Source organism: Centruroides sculpturatus, unplaced genomic scaffold, assembly GCF_000671375.1.
Source record: "Centruroides sculpturatus isolate CEXI.00-Female unplaced genomic scaffold, Cexi_2.0 scaffold11, whole genome shotgun sequence".
Classification (NCBI taxonomy): domain Eukaryota; kingdom Metazoa; phylum Arthropoda; class Arachnida; order Scorpiones; family Buthidae; genus Centruroides; species Centruroides sculpturatus.
In genome coordinates, this window is record NW_019384501.1 from 1,599,013 (window position 1) to 1,620,519 (window position 21,507).

At 27.5% G+C, this 21,507-nt stretch overlaps 1 protein-coding gene across 2 annotated transcripts in view; it reads left to right on the forward strand.

The window, feature by feature from the left end:
• LOC111622080 (protein FAM214A-like) overlaps window positions 1-21,507 on the forward strand; it is a 75,117-nt gene that overhangs the window by 8,953 nt on the left and 44,657 nt on the right. For both annotated transcript variants that reach the window (XM_023364401.1, XM_023364402.1), the window contains exons 2-5: window positions 6,656-6,837; window positions 16,067-16,260; window positions 18,039-18,164; window positions 18,234-19,662. In XM_023364401.1, the coding sequence (XP_023220169.1) occupies window positions 6,656-6,837; window positions 16,067-16,260; window positions 18,039-18,164; window positions 18,234-19,662 (1,931 nt within the window). The remainder of the gene's footprint in view (window positions 1-6,655; window positions 6,838-16,066; window positions 16,261-18,038; window positions 18,165-18,233; window positions 19,663-21,507) is intronic.

The following is a 21,507-nucleotide window of genomic DNA, read 5'->3' on the forward strand; positions in this document are numbered from 1 at the left end:
CGCGTAACTCCAGGTTCACATAAGTTGGGGTAACGTAAGTCGAGGTATTACTGTACTTATATTTAAGCATTATTAGATGACAACCATGGATGTTTTTTTTCTTTTTTGCATTCATAAAAACTTATTTAAAAAGATTTTTGTAATTGGTAATTGATTGTATGATACAAATGATATTGGTTTTTTTTATTGTTTTTATCTTTTGTTTAGTACAGTCGACCCCCCCCTATAATGTGGTAGATACGTTCTGCTTTATAAGAATTTCGCGTTGTAGGAATCCTCAAATACACGAGTCAATCACAGCCTGGCACGTATGCCGTTTACGGACTACAGCTGTTTGAAAGGTTTTCTTCCATAAAATTAATAGATTCTAGACTAATTTCATTCAACATTTCCAAAACACGTATAATTTTTTGGGAATAGTCTGTATAAACTATGCTATAAACAAAAAATTGTAGGATTACTTACCTAGTGTGCACTGTTCGACGACGCCATTGCTTAAGCTTGTTTTTGTCACGGAGCAGCACACCAAACAACGGCCATGTTTTCTAAGTTATTTTTCTACAGTACTTTAAATATTTTTCTGCAATATTTTAAGTTTGTTTTTATTGATTTTCAAATGTTTGATTCAAATTATGAATAAGAATTCATATTTGTTTTGCTTAAAATGATGATAAAATGTAGTTTTTCTCCAATAAAGTAATTTTATCTTTCAATAAATTTTTAAGTCTTCAAACTGATCTACAGAGATTTTGATTGAATCCTTGAAGAAAAATCTATAGAAATAAATTTTAGTGCACATTATTTTTAACTTTGTCACTTATTTGATTTTTAAATGCTATTTTATTTTAATTAAAAGTTATACAGAAATAAATTAAAATACATTATGATGTCGTCACAATGCTGGGCTGCAAGTTCGTATATATTTAATGCTACCTCCTGTCCCTAAGCTTAACATATCTAGTCTTGATTTTTATCTATATAACCTATTCTCTGGTCGTAATATATAGGTCTACAATCTGAAAATTACAGCCCAATAATATTTTTAACGTATAGAAAAGCAAAATTTTATGTGTTTTATTTATGTTTCCATTCGTATCTCATTTATTTTATTGTAATTCATGAAAATAGTTCGTTAACGATTAAAAATTTACAACAAGTATACTTAAAAATAATATGTAATTTGTAGGTGTCTGAGGAAATATCAAATGGAATTCCTACTAGACGTATATATATATATATTTATAATAAATGAAAGAGTCATGGATACCTTATTCATATTTGAAAATACAGTAATATAATCTTCTGCACAGATTGCAATTAATGCTGCAAGTCACTTGATATCCTTAAAATAATTTTTTTAAATTTTCAAATATGATTTCTGCTTAATTTCGAGCTTCACTAATTACAGTAATTAAAGAAAGAATGCAAACGAATAATTTGAGAAGTAATTATAAACAAATAAAAAAATAAATGAAGATTATTTATTTTATGCCATTCTACAAGAGAATATAAAAATCACACATTTCTAATTACTTCATTATTTTGTTTAGTTAATTACTTAAAAATTTATAAATTGTATTTAAACTAAACTAACAAATAATTAAATTAAAAGAATTTATTGTTAAACTTTCTTTTTTTTAATTTAGTAAATAATAAAGGATAGAACATTATTTCCTTTGAATTTAAGATTTATAATCGAATTGAATTTCCTCAGGAGGGAAATAGATTTATATATCTAAAGTAATGTTTGCTCTTTAATAATATGTAATATTGTTTAAAAAAAGAAATAATAATATTTTATCTTTTATTATCTCCTTTAAGAAAATTCAGATTCAGATCTTTATGTGATGGTCCAAAACCCCCTTTTGTTTTAGAACAGTATCACCTTTCTAATAAACCTCGTGATTAGGTAAAAAGGGAAAAAGGGGGACTTCTGCGGTCGATGACCGAGACGATCTCCTCGAAAAAAATCGTTAGTATATCAATAAAAGAAATCTCTTCCATTTGTTTAAAGGTAATTCTATAGACGTTAATATCAACAAGTCAGGAATAAGAGATGTTTCATCCCCTCTTTGGTTGCACGTAACACGTGGTTANAATATTAATTTTCATCTGCTACAAAAAATTCTGGTTAAGAAATACTGTAGAAGTTTCAAGGTTTAGAATCTCTACATTTTGTCAGAGGGCAGTGGGGCAAATGAATAAACTGGTTTTAAAGGATGAGGTTTTATCCTTCTCCCCACCTTATTTTCAAGGAGACAAATTTGAAACTTTTGAAAGGAAACATTAGTAAATTCACAAATATAAAATTATTGAGTATCCAATTATCCAACCGGTGTCCTTGGTGTCAACTAGAAACATTCCTATTTACTATTTCGTCCTTGGAATGCTTCCGTTAATTTTAATACCTAACTTAGGTCACCCACTGTACACGAAGTGGCGATTTTTTTGGAGGCACATTGAAGAGAAATCTGGGTAGTAGTTCAATAACAAAGAAAAAACCGGAAGCATGGAATTTTTTCAGCCCTTATTCACGTACAGTACATATGTAAATGTTTATAAACAGCGCCTTATTTAATGTTTTCGATAAAATAATGGCACACAATCTGTTAATAGACGTCACTTTTGAACAGTTAGAAATTACATAATTATAAAAATGATGATTATTATTTAAATGCTCTTTTCGTCTGTTACCAGTTTATCTTAAATCGACTCTTCCGGTAAATACAATAAAGACGGAATTTACAGAAACGAGTTTATGGAATAAAACGATTTTAACCTCGCCCATGATATTACTAGGGGCTATTTTGTTTTCTTTAGTTTATTGGACAGGAAATATCATTAGTCCAAATCCATGGGTAGTTTGATTTAACTAGGCTATCGTTCCAATTTTCCGGATTCGACTGGACGCACCGCTAAGCACAGTAGACTGCGCGGTATTGGAACTTGGCACCTTTCTCTCCTATCTGACGTAACAATCCGTTATTAATCACTCGTTAAAATCTTGCACACGAATATTTTTTAATACATAACTGTACAACAATATTAAGTATCGGTACAAAGGCAAAGAATCGTAGCGATTTAGTAAACGTTATTTTAAAATATATATTCGTGGCATATATATAAAATAATATAGAATAACTCGAATAGGTAGAAACGAAAATCGAACGCGCACTTCGATCTGTAATGTGAATCTGAATGATCTTTAATCTTTTTGATAAGGTTCAAAGATCTAAGGATACTGCCCAGATACTATAATTATCGTTTTATTCATTCGTAAAAAAGTGGTACCTGACTGATGTTTGTATAATATATCGCAACGAATAAGCTTGCTTGCACGAACTGGCAAAAAAATATGCTAACGAAAGTAATTATTTTAAAATCTGTGATAAAATAATACCGGACTCGTCTCTGCTTTAACGTGATGTCACGCCGTTTTTGAATGGGGAAAAATTCACGAATTCTACTTTTTCATATTGTGAAAACTTTTCAATAGTGCGATATAAATGAGCATGGTTTGAGTTTCGTGTTGCAGAAAACGAAGTTGCTCTTCTTGTGCAGGCTGTGTTTTGTACGTAATTTATTGATCAATGATGGTGATTGTTTAGAAAACAAATTTCAAAATGTTCACATAAATTCAAAAGTTCTCAATAGTTTTTTTTCATCAATTTCATAGAAAATAATTCGGGTAGTTCGATAGCATCTGTTTCTGCTTGGCGATAGAGCCGTATCGAATAGCCACTTGGGGGTGTCGGCTAGACTCCATTACCAACATATGTTCTGCTTTCATTCACCCCTCGTAGACGTCTGCAAGGGGGATGTACTGACCATCTATAAGACGGATTTCTGTTTCGTGGGAAGTAGACAAAACAAAGGACTTTTCCCTAGGGGAGATTGGGAGATGTTATGACGGGTTTTAATGTGGGGTGACTTTCTTTACTCCAGACAGGGCAAGGAAGAGGGGGAGGGGCACGTTATGCCCGCGGGTCTCATGTCTAGCCTGGCAACACTCAAGTTTGCTTCCTAAGAACTTCAGTCATGGTGGTAGGATCGGATCGTCTGTATATATATATATACACACAATTGATCTTTTTCGAATAACAAAATTGAATGAACTAATCATCACCACCATCATTAAAGATAACTTTTAGATTCGTAAAAAATAACGTCATACTTGAACAGTTCATTGAAAAAATGATTTACAGATTTTATATTTTTTAAGTTATTCTTACAATGTCTTAGTGTATAAAAATTTCCGTCTTTTAGTGGTGTTACTTGCGAACTCACCCTTCGAAAATTAGTGAGCCCTGTTTGAGGTTGCTATGTTACGAGACTGAAGAATCTGATCGATTACTCTTGTCTACTAAAGCGGAGGGCTCTCTTGCTGAAACATCTTAAAATGACGACATAGCAACAAGAGCCATACACATTTCATATGTCGTCATAACGCATAACACACACTTAAATAGAAGGAAGAATCTGTTGTTTATCGCGTGATCATAATGACTCGATCATTTTTTCGTGGAAGAACTGTTGACGTGATATACCGATGTTCGGAATAGTAAATTTGTATACGCAAGCTTAATGAATTTTCAGGAAAGCATTAATCGATGCCTTTCGCGAGAAAAGTTTTTCGGATGTTTGCGGTAATGTCGTCTCGTGTCACCGCGTGACGTCAGAATACTTGTTAGTATTTCACGTGATTGAGCAAATGGTCAGTGCACTATGATATTATGATTTTTTTTTGAGGACTTACCAGATGGTAGGAAGGGCGTCGACCTTTTTAGCTCCCAATTACCTGTCCGTATCCGCTTTTTTTTTTTTTTTTCTTATGGTCGGCAAATGACCTTGGCACACGGGGTTAGCGTCCTCCTGGATTTTCTTTTGGCAACTTTTTAAAATCTACGTTTATATTAGATCAGTTTTCCTGTTGACCTAAGAAACATATAGTTTAATCCGAGTTTATTGTCAATGGCACACTTCAAAAGATTATCCTTATAATTAAACTGTTAAAATAATCGTTTTGAGCATTAAAATTCATACCTGATATCAAAATACAAATTTTGAGTTATTAAATCTGTTTTTCAATATTAGTATTGTTATAATAAAAATTGTTTTAAATTGACTTTAAATTGACTTAAAATGGTTTACTATTAGGAGTACTTTCATATTATTATTTATACATAAAATATTTGTGATACGGTATGTAAAAATAGTTTTCTTTATAAATTATTTTTTTATAAGTTATTGAACAACAGTAAAATTTTATGTAAAAAAAATTGATTAAAAATGAACCCAAACCCATTTTTATGTATTTATATTTAGTTCAGAAACTAAAAATGAAACTGTTATAGATTCTATATTAACTTAACATAAACTCAATTGCTACTAATACATATAATAATTGTAAACAAAAGAAAACAAGTTATTTATACAGGAAGTAAAAATAGAAAACATTGTATAGAAAAAAAGCTGGGTCAGTGACAGACAACTTAAGAGTTGTATTTAAATGAATATTTAAAAACTTTACATAAGAACAATCTCTAAATATTCTTATTTAATTCATAAGTTGAAAACATTATTTTTCAAATATAAAATGACTTTTTAAGAAGTTACACACAAAATGTATTTAACATTTTTAACAATGCTACAATCTTTAATGTCTCTTTGAATTATCCTTGAAAAAATATCTATTAAAGTGAAGAAATTAATATTGTTTAATAACATTACTACGAATTGTGTAATAAAAGATTCTTACAAAATTGTTTTATTATGTAAAATATTATAAAATAGATTATGATGTTTCAATTAAATTGAATTAACTGTCAGTAACCTTACTGTCTAATAGTACTTTCAACCAGTGGAGAATTATGAACAGTGTAAAGAAATTTTATGGCACAGATATTTATTGAACTATATCTCCATGTAGCATACTTGCTTTTTATGAAATGACCTTATTCTTTTCTTTAAAATGTTTTTTAAAATTCAGTTCAGTTAAAAATGCTGTAAAGCAGTGATTACAAATTATAATACAGTAAATGCATTTAAATTGTTTGGCTAATTCAAATGTTTTAAAATTATTTTTAAAATCTATTATTCTATATCAAGTGATTATGCAATTTCTATATTATAATTTCATTGAAATTAATAATAGTTGATTTCAATAAAATGATTATAATTTTCTTTTACACTGAAATAAAGAATTATAAATTTTAAGAACTTAAAGCAGCAGCAAAATATTTTAATTACTTCAAAATTAATATCTTAAAAACTTATCAAAATTAAAACAATAAAGGCATTTATTGGACTATGTCACTGTGCTATATGACTACTATGTTTTTTCAAAAAAGATGACCTTATTTCAAATATAGGTCTAAATTCTTTTAAGTTTTTAATATAGCTAAAAATAGAAATTTTAATAAATCTTTTATGTTACACTTGTTTTGCTTTTTGAAATGACTGTATCAAACTTTCATAAAGAAAATTGTGTATTGTAGAATTAAGGTTGTAAAATATTTTATAATCAAGCATTTAAAATATATTTTAAGACAGTAAGTTAAACATACTGTCTTAATTTATTAAACATAAGTAGTTTAATAAACTAAAAAAATATTTTACCATGTATATAAATTTACATATTGTTTTAAACTATTAGAAATGCATGCAGATGTTGCTGAAGAAGTTGAGCTCGATCCATGTGACTTGTATACAGATTTGGGAACATTGATTATTGAAGGGAGAATTCCAGGACTAACAGAGAGAGGTTTTGGAGAAGGTCCCCATTGCTTACCAGTTCAGGGTCAGAACAGACATCAATGTGACCTCACTTCCCCTGAAGTAAGTGCAGAACTAACAACAGATTGAGTCATTCCTTCTTTTGAAAATTTTCCTAATTTTATTTTCCATCTAAATTTGATAAAAGAACAGTTTTCACAAAAATATTAATCTTTTTCAAAAACATTTAAATATTTAATAACAGTAATTATTATTATTTAATGTTTTATACATATAAACATTAAAAATTTTTCTTATAATTCAAATTTTATTTTAAAGCAAATTGCAAAAAACAATCTATTACATAATAGTTAAGTTAAATAGTCACCGCGTGACGTCAGAATACTTGTTAGTATTTCACGTGATTGAGCAAATGGTCAGTGCACTATGATATTATGATTTTTTTTGAGGACTTACCAGATGGTAGGAAGGGCGTCGACCTTTTTAGCTCCCAATTACCTGTCCGTATCCGCTTTTTTTTTTTTTTTTCTTATNACATTATTTAATCTCTTAAGAAATATGCACTGTAAATAATATATTTTAAGTAATTTTTTGCCCATATAATTCAGTGTTATATTTATACACTGAATTATATGGGCTGTGATATACAAATAATTTAACTGATTTTTGGGAAAAACAAAGTAATATTTGATGAAATTCATAACTAATTAAATCAAATTCTTTCATAATTTAATTATTGAGAGAAATTTTTCAGTGAAATGTTATTTTGATAAACAAAATTATAAGTTTATTGAAAAATATTTAAAAGTGTTGATTTCTCTAATACTTGTAATTTTTTATATTAGAGGAAATTATTTTTGAACATTTGATTCATATACAGGTATCCCTCATATAACATGGTAGATACATTCTGAAAAAGTGCTGTTATGTGAATCTGTGCTATATGAAACAAAGGAGTAATGCAAAACATAGGATTAGGTTCTAGAAGTTAATGACAGAAAAAAACAATTTGCTAAGAGAAATATGTTTATTAAGGCAGTCTATACTGCATTTCCAATCAATACTTAACTCAGTACTCAACTGAACAAACATTATTTTAATGATTTCCCCCAGAACTTTTGTTCGATTACCAAGATACTATTGTATTTCATTCATCATTTTTACAAATGACATAATGCTACAGTTAAAATAAAGTTTTTAATAACACTTACATAAAAATGTTTAAATAAACTTTACTACATATGAAGATTAAGCTATAAAAACAAAACAGTGAGTCTTAAAGACTAAAGTCTGAAAGCAACACCAATGACACCTGGTTGCTAGGAAACCTAGGACAAGAAAGAAAAAATTGCACTACTAGTTTTCATTAAAGTAAATCTGATGAAAAGCACAAAATAAATTGAAAATTTCAATATTCTAAAAATTATGAGCAAATTTGAGACAACACTTGTGCTTACTTGAATAAAAAAAATCAAATGATGGAGTTTACACTTAAAAATTGTGAAATTTTGTATGGAAGATTTCCAAAATCATGTTAGAGTGAAACTGTGTTGTACCATGTTGTACAAGGGATGCTTGTATTACAGTGAGCAAATAAGACTCTGTTAAACTAATAGTTTAAACAATATAAATTTATTTTATATGATTATTACATGTATATGCAGCATAAATTAAGGTGAGTAATAGATTAGCAATACAAATTCTACAAAAAGGAATTAAAATGCTAAAATGCAATTTGTGAATAAGGAAACTTTACAAAAAATGTTTTTCTTGTTAATCAGATCTTTTTTAATCTAGATAACATTATAATTATAGTTAAGAAACATTGTATTCTTTGCATCAGTCTATTTGCATCAGCTTTATCTCATCGTAAAAAAAAAATTAATAAAACTGAACAAAAGGTGTTACAACAATATTAATACATGTCATGTTAACAGACTACTGCATTAGACTGCTGGCTTGCTCAGGATGCCTTTTTGGACAGATGGAAGAGTTCAAGAATTGCAACATAAAACCAGATTATACTTAACATTTATTTTAGTTTACCATCTTTCTGTATGATCACATCTAATCATACAAGACTAAGCCATAAATACAAAAAACTACAGAAAGCATATTTTAAGATACATTTAAATGATACATGAAAGAAATGCCATATCACTAATTCAGGTTGCAAGCTTTTATCACATATTTACTTCTTACTTCAACATAAATATATAACAAATACAGAATATGAAAAGTTTGCTCATAAACAGTTACACACCAGGAAACTACACTGTGGATGGTCATAGAAACCATACAAAATATTGTAATGATTAAGCTATAATCAGACAAAAGTGATCTATCACAACATACCAGATTACACATTCATTGACAACAAAATATATTGTGTTATTAACAATATATTTGTATATTGAGTGTTTTTATCCAAACACTCAATATACAAATTAACTAAAAAAAATTACTTTGAGTGCCTGTGGATAACAAATAGGATCCTTTTCCCAATGATAGGGCTGAATGGGGATACTTGTTGTGTCAGTAGTTCCTTTCTTGCACAAGTGTCATACCATATACACTACTCAAAAGTTTGGAAACATTTAGGCCTTAACAATAACACCTACATCACACTCCAGAAAGCAGCCATTTTAAACATGTCTTTCACAAAGTCTTAAAAGCATATGTACAATATATGGATGGCATAGTTACTATTGTGATTGTTTTGATCTTAGTCTGTCATAACACTTGATATTACATTGATATTTATTGCATTGTACTTGCTATTGCCACAGAAATTAATTTTACTCAATAGTTAGACAAATTTCGGTTAATTCTATAAATTTAAGATTGAAAGTGTAGAATATTGTTTTCGGAAGTTACAAGAACAGTTTTTAATATTTTATAGTTCCAAATTTAACAATAATTTATAAAAAGTCTAAATTGACTTTTTGAATTATCTGATTTTTAATCATAAAATCTAAATATTAAAAACATTTTCATTTTTCATAATTAAGTTTTATAAGTCTACTATACTAAATGAATTATTTTGCTTTTTCATAAGTTTATTAAATGTAAATATAAAACTTTTTTTAAATTTGCAGAGAAGTGATTAATAAATTAAATTATGGAAACTAATGCATGTAATAAGTAGAAGCTAAATTCAAAACCAGTTTTATTTTTAATATAATTTTGACATCAATGCCAGAGAATCAAAAAACTTAAATGAATGTAGGCAATTATTATTATTTGTGTATTCATAAAGTTCAACAAAGTAAATGATATTTGAGGAAAAAAGTAAAAATACAAAAGAAAATTTTGTCCAAACAGGAAAATCAAGTTTTACACAGGAACTGTCTAAAAACATAACTAAATGATCGTCTTAGTTTGCGGAGTTATAGCCCGATTATTTATCTAAATCTATTGTAGTTTAAGTTCAAAATAAGATATTAACTAATATATAGAAAAAAATTCCTGAAAACGTTTCATTTTTTTTCCCCAGACATTTTAGTTACTGTAATTTGTTATACTGATATCTTGTAATTCCTATTATTACAATTATTAAATTAATACCATACATCAGTGAAATTACACTAAGTTATACTCTGGAAATATGTATTCAAATTTCATCTGTAAGATTCTTGTAGTTTTTGTATTAAATCTGAATTTTATATTGACATTTTAATAGTTTATATAATTATGCAAAATAATTTATATTAAAAAATACTATAATAAAAATTTACTCTACAATCTTATTGCACAAAGCAGAAAATATTGCTTATTTGTCTTTCCTCAATGATATGTTGAAATTTTACTAAAATGTTACCAAAACATTTAGTAAAATTTCATAGTTAAACTTTTGTTTAACATAGTTAAACAAAAGTTTAACTATGTTTTTCAATATTACTAAAATGTTACCAAAACATTTAGTAATATTGAAAAACATAGTTAAACTTTTGTTAATCAATAGTAAGTCTTCATAAAGTTTTGTGCACTTGAACCACTTTGTGGAGAACAGAATGTTTTGAGTGCTTAAGTTTTCAGGTGTTTATTTTCAGGTGTTCTGTTGAGAAAATAAAAATAGTCTTAATAGTGAATGTTATGATTCACTTAGAATTTTGGAGAATACAGATTTTGTTTTTATCCTTGTATATAGATAATCCAGATTTTTAAATCAATAGAACTACTTATTGTCACAATTCCAGTTTTGACAATATTTATTAAATTTCCGACAACAGTTTTATAAAACAGTTTTTATGTAACAGAAAACTGTTATAGAGCACGCACTGTAACAGTTTATGTAATTTTAAATGATCGTCAGTCAAACCAAATCGTACATTAAAACTTTGTGTATAGAATTTGTAATGAAGAATACATATTTTACAAATTCAAAAGTAAGATGGCATGTAATTTTGTCAAACTGCTTAGCTTCTCAGTAGAAAATCCATCCCTTAGATGGCAGAAACAGGGCTCTAATCTGATAGGATACATTGCTTAGAAGTTATGTACTGTACTGTAATGCATTCTTCATCATATATCTTTAATTGCTGGAATTTCTGGATGAGCTTTAAAGGTTGCATAATGCTGAATACAGCATTACATAACTGGCAGATGGTTATTGATAAATGTTGTGTATGTTCCAGAGTGATTGTAGTTGTCTACTACTTGTCTTATGCTCCTCTGGTTTGTGGATTTTTGCAAACCCAAAAAGCCTTGAGACATAAATATACACAACCATTGAAACCCAATACGTTAAGCCTTGAGACCATTGCTTTTTTCCATTTTGAGTTTTGAGCTAGAACTGTAGATGTGAATTGTTTAGATTGAGGCAAATAACTGTGGAGTTGTTGCTATGCATTGTATCATCTTGATGCAATCTGGTAATAGCTCATTGTATGAAGACCATGCTAGTATAACTGTCCTTTTGTGACTTATCAATTGACAGAATATCTCAATTGATCAGATATTGTTAGACTTGTCTGCATGCTCTTGTTCAATGTCCAGGATGGCCATTTAAATTGTGCTTTAGGCTGTGGCACATATTTGAGACCATATTTAACAGCTTCTAGCAGGCAGGGTGGCAGGGAGAGATTGTTCCAACATATGTTTGAGGCAGCCTTAATTGCTTGGTAGTTGGTTATTTTGATATTTGAGAAGCCATTGCATTTTCTTATACTTTTTGCATATTCTATATGTCACCTGGTGACAAACTATGATGATAAAGAACCTACAGAAAGAATACCAGACACTGTTGTCATATTTATTGATTATAACCAATTGTGCATAATTATAAGTTTTTTCTTGTGGCATATACACAACTTAGGTCATTAGTTATATATTTCTGTTAATGATAGTTATGTTTGAGCTAGTTATTTTGTTTTATTTTTGTGTTTTTTGGTTTTGATTTGTATATTTATATTTCAAAAGTAAGAAGAATTTTCTAAAATCATATAGAATGATACAAATTTTAAAGTTGACAGAAAATCCTGAAAGCTCACACAGAACATTAAAAAGTTTTTTATTTTTATGGCTATTTTAAAACACATTTAGATTTGTTATTTTTTTAACTGATGATAAATTTTCTTATAAATTTGTTTATAACAAATGTTATTTAGAATTATATTTGAGTTTAGGAATAATTACTTTTTCCAACTTTAGCTGTTTGTTCTGAAGCTGAACTCAATATAGTTTGAAAGCATATTTGTTATAAATAAAAATTGTTGACTTCTCTGAAAGGTTCAGCTTTATTATTAGTTTTTAAATCATTATAGTTTATCAATGATAGTTTACAATCTCAAATCAATAATAAAATGTTTGAAAACAGTCATTATATAATAAATCTGGTTAATTTCTTTTGATCATAAAAATGCCTTCCTTTTTATTGTTTTCCACAAATATTCATTATTAGTAAATTAAGTCATAAGAATTTCAAAACATGAAGTCTCTATTGGAAATAATTGAAATTCTCATGCCTCAATATGGCTTCAAAATACCAAACTTCTATGTTTTCATAAACAGTCTAAATTCATTTTCTATATAAGTTTTTCACTATGCCATAATAGTTTGAGTAAAAAGTATCTAAACAGAAAATTAAGATACATTTTTAACATAAATTATCTGGTACTCTGATATTAACAAAATAAATTTATTGAACAACAAACACAGAATCAACTTCCAGTGCATATAATATAAAAAATGAACACTGCACAAATGTTTTCCAACACCTTCAGAGTTGTTCTTCAGGTGCGACTGAATGGTTACCTGATGGAACATTAACATTTCATTGGGTAACCATTTTGTGTTTGCATTATATGCATTGGAAGTTGGTTCTGTGTCTGTTGTACATATATTCCACTGTGGAGTGGTGTGTGTGTTAAATTTATTGAAATTCTATCTTTATAAATAATTTAATGTTAAATATTACCTTGTGTGTTTTCTGTTCCATATTAATGTCTTTATAAAATGCTTGCTTTCACGTAGCCAACTGTTTAAATTTTTTACAAAGGAACATTTGTCCTGTTTTAGGATAGCTACATAATGTATTAAGTCACTGTTCCACTGAATTCAAACAACGATTGATGTATCAAACAATATTTCAAAAGATACATTTTTGAACTTCATGTTATTCTGAAATATTGTTAGATATGTCAAATGTTTGAATTCAGTTGGAACAATGACTTATGAATGTTAAGAAGAAAATAGATAATACTTTTCTCATATCAAACTTTACAAAAATTATGTATTTAACTCTGGTATCAAATTATTTAGATTTTAATTAAAATAATAGCAGTGAAGTAGCCCAATTTAATCCTGCAGTCATTTGGCTTTTATATTTTACTAATTCAAAAGTTAGCAAGTTGAAACTTTCATTATTTAGTTGTTCAAATAATTGAAAAATAATAATTTAATTTGCACTGGAGCTGGCATCATATGTGTATGTATGCCATGGTAAACAAAACTAAGTGACCACAATGTGAACTACAGTTTTACTCCAAAAAATTCCACCAAATTCAAAACTAGCCAGTTCCAAAAATAGTCAGATTTTTGTAGTTTTGTTTTTTGTATTGGGATATTTGGTCCAGTATTTTATTACTACTACTTTCCCATAATTAGGTGAGTTTTAAGCATACTGAGTTAGTTTAATTATATGTTCAATATTGACTTCTCATGCCTTATTAGGAAAAATATATGAATGTAATGGGTATAAAAGTAATTTCTTTTTTTCTTTCAAGCAAAATTTATTATCAGAACATTGTCATATATACATACACACACACAAATTATATATATATATATATTTATTTATTTATTTATTTAAGAAGTTATTCTTAGTAGTTGATGATTTAGATTTAAGTTTAGATTTTTCTTATTTTACTTTCCTGACTATTACATAACAGAGGGAAAGTATGATGTTCAATCAAAAAATGACTCCCCAAGATTTTTACATTTTTGTACTTTGATCTTGGAATGACAAAATGCAAAAGAATCTAGGGGCTTTTGTCCTGTATATATGAGGAGCATGATATTTTTTTGCCCATTTTGATGCTTAATAATTCCTTTTGTCGAATTTATGAAATTTTGCAGGGAAGTTTATGTATTATGGGGAAATACTTTTAGAAATTTTCACAAAAAACAGACCATTGATTCAGGGGAGATGGCCCCACCCCTTAATATCTCTCAAAGCTTCCAAGTTATGAAATTGTTTTTTTCTTGTACAGATTTTTATTTTACCAAAAAATTAAATATATTTGCTTAAAAAAAATTTTCTAAAATCACCTGATTTCCCAATATTAATATTATTTGATGTTTATTACTTTTGATAGAATGAATCAATTGAATTCTCACTTTTCAATATGTTAATATAGTTTTAAGAAATTGATATTGGAATTTACCCAACATCCAACTAGGTCAGGGGTAAAAATACATTTTTTTGTTTTTTTTTTACATGAAATTCTTTGAATTTGTTTTGTTAATGATAATTTTCATTGAAATTAAACTGAAATATCTAAAGGTAATTGTAACAGTTATTAGGAATGAAAACAAATAATGCTGGGAAAGTTCAACAATGTTGCCAGCTTTTTTTTACTCAAATTTATTAGACTATTTACAGATTTTATTGAACATATTCTATGAGTACTTTACTAACAAATTGCTTAATTATGGTGTGGGATTGTATATTTCAATGCTATCAGATTGGATTACACTAAATTTTTTAAGATGCTTCGTAAATCTAAATTAAAATGAAGATATTTGTGATTTATTATTATTGAAGAAAAAGTTAGTCTAAAGCGAAATGATTGCTTGATTATATCAGGCTATATTAATGCTATTATTAATAATTAAAAGTTAAGTAATTTGACTTAGAGATAGGTATTAGATGACATCTCTTGATAAATTTAATAATTATAATTAAATTAATATTTTCATAATTAATTCAAAAGGTCCTGGAGTAAAGAATTGGCCTGAAGTGGAACTTGAATATGCAACTCTTACATATTGTGTGGTCTTGTTGCCAGTTACATCAGCCAAGACTTCTATCTGGGCCGTGTTTAGTAACGCAGAATTCTTGCTAAGTCTAGTTATGCTGCAATGCTGAACTCGTTTCTAACTACTGCTTGACTTCTTCCACCACTAGCTTCTTTTATGTATTCTTAGCTCCACCCACTAAGTCACTCAGAATTCTAACTTAGGTGTTATGCGTTACTGAACACGGCCCTGATCTTTGCTTCCAGAACTATTTAAATATAACCATAGTGGTTACTCAATGCCGACTGAAGATGACTCAGTGCACACAGCCTATAACTCAGTTTGGCACTTAGCTTGCTATTGCTTTACCCTGGCATTGTGTATATATATATACACAAATAAATAAACATCTAAAAATTTTATTATTAGTTTAAAGACCCTGATTGCCAGATTATATATGGCTATATTAATGCTACTATTAAGAATTAAATATTAAGTAATTTGGCCTAGAAGTAAGTGTTAATAACATTTAATAATTAATAGTAGCTTTAATATAGCTCAATATAATCCTGCATTCATTTGGCTTTAAGCTAATAATTGGGCCTTGAGGTATAACTAATAAGTAATTAATAATTAACTAATAATTTTTAGATGATTATATTTTTAAAGTGAAAATCTATTGAATTTTGTAATCTTAACTGTATAGAAATATAAGTTAAACATTTTACCCAATTTATGAAGTTTTTGTTTGGATTTAACTGTAAATTTTGAGAAAATTTTAGAATTGAATCCAAACAAATTAATTTCCTAGTTCATAAATAGTTAAAATTAAATCATTTTAAATTTATTTAATTTTGAAATTTTGTTACAGTGTCAACGTCATGATGTCATATTGAAACATATGTTACTTTTATGGAAAAACAGAATTCCAATGTCAATTGAAGTTTTGCTATATCCAGAATGTTGTTCAAATTCTTCTAGTAATCAAACTATTGATAATTCATCAGTTTCAGATATATCTTACTTATTGTTAGAGCAATGGACAATACATATGTTGCCAAGAAGGTAAGTTTTTAAATATTATTATTAAAAAATAAAAATGATTAAGACTATGATAAATAACAATTTCATTCCAGAATAGTCTATATTACATACCAACAAAATTAATAAAATAAGCATGCATTGCATTCAAACCTTTTATACAAAAACAATTTTAAGTAAAAATCAAAATTATTATTGTATTATTTCAAATTGTATATTAATGAAATGTAATATATAATAGAGAGATTTTGTTATATTTGTTGTGATAAACTGAAACTTATTCCACACTTAAATTGCTTTCACAAGTTTTAGGGCTGTTTATCAATTTAATAATAAAATACATTACAGTACATTACTTTTGTGGCAATATGCATTTTTAGGCTTACATCTACAAAATTTAGCTTTTCTAACTGAATGAAAAAATGAATGTACTTTGAATTTTCATAACAATTGATGGCAACATGCTCCCCATCACTTATGAAAATTCAAAGTACATTACATCAAAATATTATTTTGCAAAATTAATTACAGTAAATTAATTTCAACATATTTTATTTTGTGATAATAGTTTAAATTAAATTCATATTTCAATAATGCATGCAATTAACAAAATTTTGCACTTACTTATATCTGTTAAAAATTGAGATTAAAAAATTATTGATAAAATGTACAAGAATGGAAAATGACCAATTCACTTTAAAAAATACTCTTTTAATTAAAACATCAAATAGTTATTTTCACTTTCTGAATCTCTGATTACTGGTTATATACATATCCCTTTTGTAAACTTTAATCATTAGGGAATTGTTAAAATGTGTGGTTAGTTGTTTATTATGAAAACATCTTTTATTTCAAAAAAATTGAGTATAAATTCCAATTAGTGAACTGTTGAAATTTGTAATAGTTTAATTCCAGCTAGTCCAAATTACAAAGTAATTATTAACTAGATTACAAAGTTGTGTATGTACTTTTTATTTATAAAACTGATTTTTTTTAAACTGTGTTGTACAAAAATGCCCATAATGGAACACCAAGGAAGTGAGGGATGGGAGCCAACATATCTGAATCAGATAACCTCCAAAAGATTTGTGGGGTTTTTCAATTTCCTGGAGCCATTCCTGAATCTCCAGAATAGTAGGTTGACTTTATAACCTCCTCAATCATCCAGCCATTTTACAATTTGAATTAGTTAACTTTTACAGCCATATATTATCTTCAGGTTATTATAGCATTTGAAACTGGTATACAAAATATTTGTCATTATTTAAATTAAAGATCAAATTAAATATTGTTTATATGGATTTTAGATCAATATTATGTAAAAAATTTAAATTAAACTACAATATTTAACAACTGAAAGATATTAAATTCTTATTAAATTAAATTTAAGCCAATGCTAGTAAAACATAAGAGAATTGGATTTTTAAAAATATGATTATTAATGACATAATTTATCAATATGGTTTGTTAATAAAATAAAATTTGTATTAATGTTCTGCATTTCTATTTTATTATTGATAAACTCATCTTTAGATTAATATAAGACTGATATTTTCAGATGTATAAAAATAGCATATAGTTATTTACATAATAGCAATTAAATCTAGATTTAAATTAATGATTATTCAGATTTAATTATAATGAAATGTCATGTAATTTTTTTGTAGTGATACTTAGCCTGTTCTAAAGGAATTAATTCAATATATTTTTATAAAGTTCTTATTAGTAATATTTCTTAAATGTAATTACATATTTGGCAGTGAATAATTAATAATGGTTTTTTTTATTCAAAAATTTTTTAGGATAACAGATGCTACCATTAGTTGTCGTGGTCTTATTCAAGCTGTCAGATCATTCCTTCACTTCTCTCAGTTAAGTGCTTGGTTGAGTTTAACCGGAGGACAGTCACCACAGAATATACACTACAGGTATTTACTTTAAATAGATTTAAGTAATTTCAATTAATTCTGGTTTTATAAGTGAAATTAACTTTTTAGGGTATGTGTTCCAGAAGAAGCTTTCTCAAGTAAATTTACAACAAAACCAGACCTTCATGTCTTTCCTATTGCCAATGTGGCTCGTAGCAATGCAATGAAAGTTGTAGTTAGGTCTCATCCAAGATGTGGAAAGATACCAAAACTTGAATGTTTTAAACATAATGTTGTGTGTGACAGATTTGAGTCCCCCAAGCCATCAATAAGTAAGATAAAATCTGTTCTTGAGGAAGAATGTGGTGCCAATTGCAGAGATGATGATTTTTGTCCAGAAGATGGAATTATTAATGAACAGTTCTCTTCAACATTTAAACCCTCCTCACAAAAGGTAATGCAGAACAAAAGTCCAGCTGATTCTATGCTTGGTGAAAGTCTTTTGGATCCTCCACCTTCTCTTCAGATGTATCCAAAACGCTATCAATCACCTTCTCGTTGTGGAAGTCCAAGTATTGAAGTACCTGAACATCTTATGTTTGGAAAAGCAGCTAATGTAAGAAGAGAAGCTGAAAGAAACAGAATTCATTCCCAAGGTAAAGAACGAAGCAGACCACAACGAAGACCTGTAATAGAAAGATTTTTAAAGAAAAATTTCAATGATGATGATAGAATTGGCGAAGAAGAAATTAGTGGAAAACATACACTACCCTCTTCAGAAAGACTAGAAGGTATGAAAAGTAAATTAAAACTGGACCAGAATAATATGGAAGTATGCAATTATGTATGTAATGGTAATGACACTTCTATACCATTAGAAGAAATGCAACATGTTTTAAACAGACTGAGACAAAGGTGTCCAGGCACAAAGCATTCCACAAATACTTCACAGATACCATTTCAAACAGAAAAACCATCAGTATTTAACATCATTCCTCAAAGGACAGATATACCTTGTAGCTCAAAGCAAAAATATTTATCATTAAATGAAACTATGGAAAGAACTTTAAATCAGAAACACTCAAAAACAACTCAAATTAAAAGTAAATTAGCCAAATTTACTGAGGAATGTAAAATACAAAAAAATATAGCAACTGAAAATGAATTTGAAAGTTCCTTTCTTTCTACAAAATTGAATTCAGACATTTCAGACCAATTAAATTCTGTGCCTTCAGTTAACAATGCTCATTCAATAAGTAATGTAAAGTCAGAAGAAAAAAGAATCAAATGTGTTAGCAACAATGATATGAGAGATTCAGGAAATGAAAATTTTAAAACTGTTTGTATAACTTCTGATTCAATAATTAATAATAATGTAGATATTCAAACATATCAAGAAGAATTGAATAAAATGTCTACAAATCAAAATTTTAATAACAAAAGTGATTGTTTTCAAAACGTGTGTCAAAATAAAAGTTGGATTTCTGGCTTAGGATATGGAGGACAAAAATCTTCTCTTGTGCAAAATTTATTAAGAGCAGGAGCATTAGCAAAAGAGGTAAACTTTTTATTGCAACAAATAATATCAATATCAAATATTATTGATATAATTTATTTTTAAGTTTACATTTATTTGAACTATATTCTGAAACATATTTAATTTTTAAGTCCATTCAGATAAATCTCAGTTTTATCAGGCTACTATTAAAATTTAAACAATTTAATCAGTTTCAAAACCTTAAATCTTATCATTCAAAATTATAAAACTTAAAATTGTATTTGGTATATTATGATTAAAATTATTAGTGCTTGGATTATAAGAAACATTTACTTAAATATCTGCCTTCAGTTTTTGATGACTTGTAATATGTTGTAGAGCATTAGAAAATAAATTGTATTTTTTTTTTCTTTCTTATTGATTCTTTTTGGGAGTTTATTCAAACATCATTCATTATATAAAGCAATTATTTTAGTTTTATATATAGAAACATTTTCTGATTTGAATGAAACCCCTATGAAAGTAGTTTTTACAGTGATTAATAAAATAAAGAATATATTATTGATTTAGAGACATTTGAAATACCGTAACAAATTTTTTAATCAAAATTTCATGAAGAGGCTGTTATCCCCTTGAAATTTGCTGAACTCTATACAGAAATAACTATCATCAGTTATAGCACATATCTTTTTCCAAGAAATTAATTTCTTGCTTTCATAAATAATTATTATGAATAAACATATGCTGTAATATGTGTTATTTTATATCTATTAACTGTTGGCCTCAGTTGACAGTTTTGATTATTAAAAACCAGAATCTTTGGGAAATTATTTGACTTAGTCATATTGAAGTAGTGTCACAGAGGTGTTATCCTCTTAAGAGGGATCAATTAAAAATGCAAAAATAGTTAATTTTGATCTGCTCTACAGCATGTAACTAAAACTTTATAATATAGAACTTTTATGGGAATTTGAAAAATTTAAGGTGTGATTTTTGAAATTTATGCCCCATAAGTTTTTAAAAGTTAATAAATATGCAAAATTGTTTAAATTAAACAGTCTAGAGCTGAGAAACATGAGAATTAAGATTGCTGTTAAGATATAACTGACTAGTGGCAAATCAAAAAACTTATTTAATGTAATAGTGAAAATAACAATTGTCAAACAAATAGAATTCAAAGTGAGTGATATATTTGAGTAAAGCACTTTACCTTTTAACTAGAGACTATATAGAATTTCTTGCTAAAGCAACTATTGAAAAATGCATGTAATAAGTGAAATATTTAAGAAGTTAATTTAAAATTTATAATAGCTGAATATTTTTGCAAACTTGGAAATTGTGAAGTGAATATTTTCATTCTTGTGAAAAAAATGAGATTTAAACATACCAACACTCCAGATTCTTTGTGGTTAAAACTACTTAGGTTTTTACTGTGACTAATAATAGATCATGTTTTTAGGATTTAAATTCAAATATTAAAGAAACTAATATTTGAAAAAAATTATCTTGTACATCTTTGTCTGTCCAGTACAGTTTAAAAAATTAAAGTATTCAAGACTTAAAATTTATCAGATGAGTAGATGAGACTTTTTTTTAAATACTTTAAAATTTTGAAGTGTTTGGTTTGAAATCCCACATAATCTTTACATATGCAGTGGGTGATCAGTTAACGAACATAATCCGTTCCAAAACTTTGTCTGTTATCCAAATTGTTTGTTAACTGATTATCGATTTACCATAGGTTTTTATGGGAATTCGATTAATTTGTTCTGGAGACTCCAAAAAATAAAAAATATATACTTTTTTACTACATTTATTTACATGTAATAGTAAAAATACATATATATGCAGTCTTGCATTTTTATTAGTCATGTTTTTCCTGTTTGTGGGGGTTTAAGAATTTGT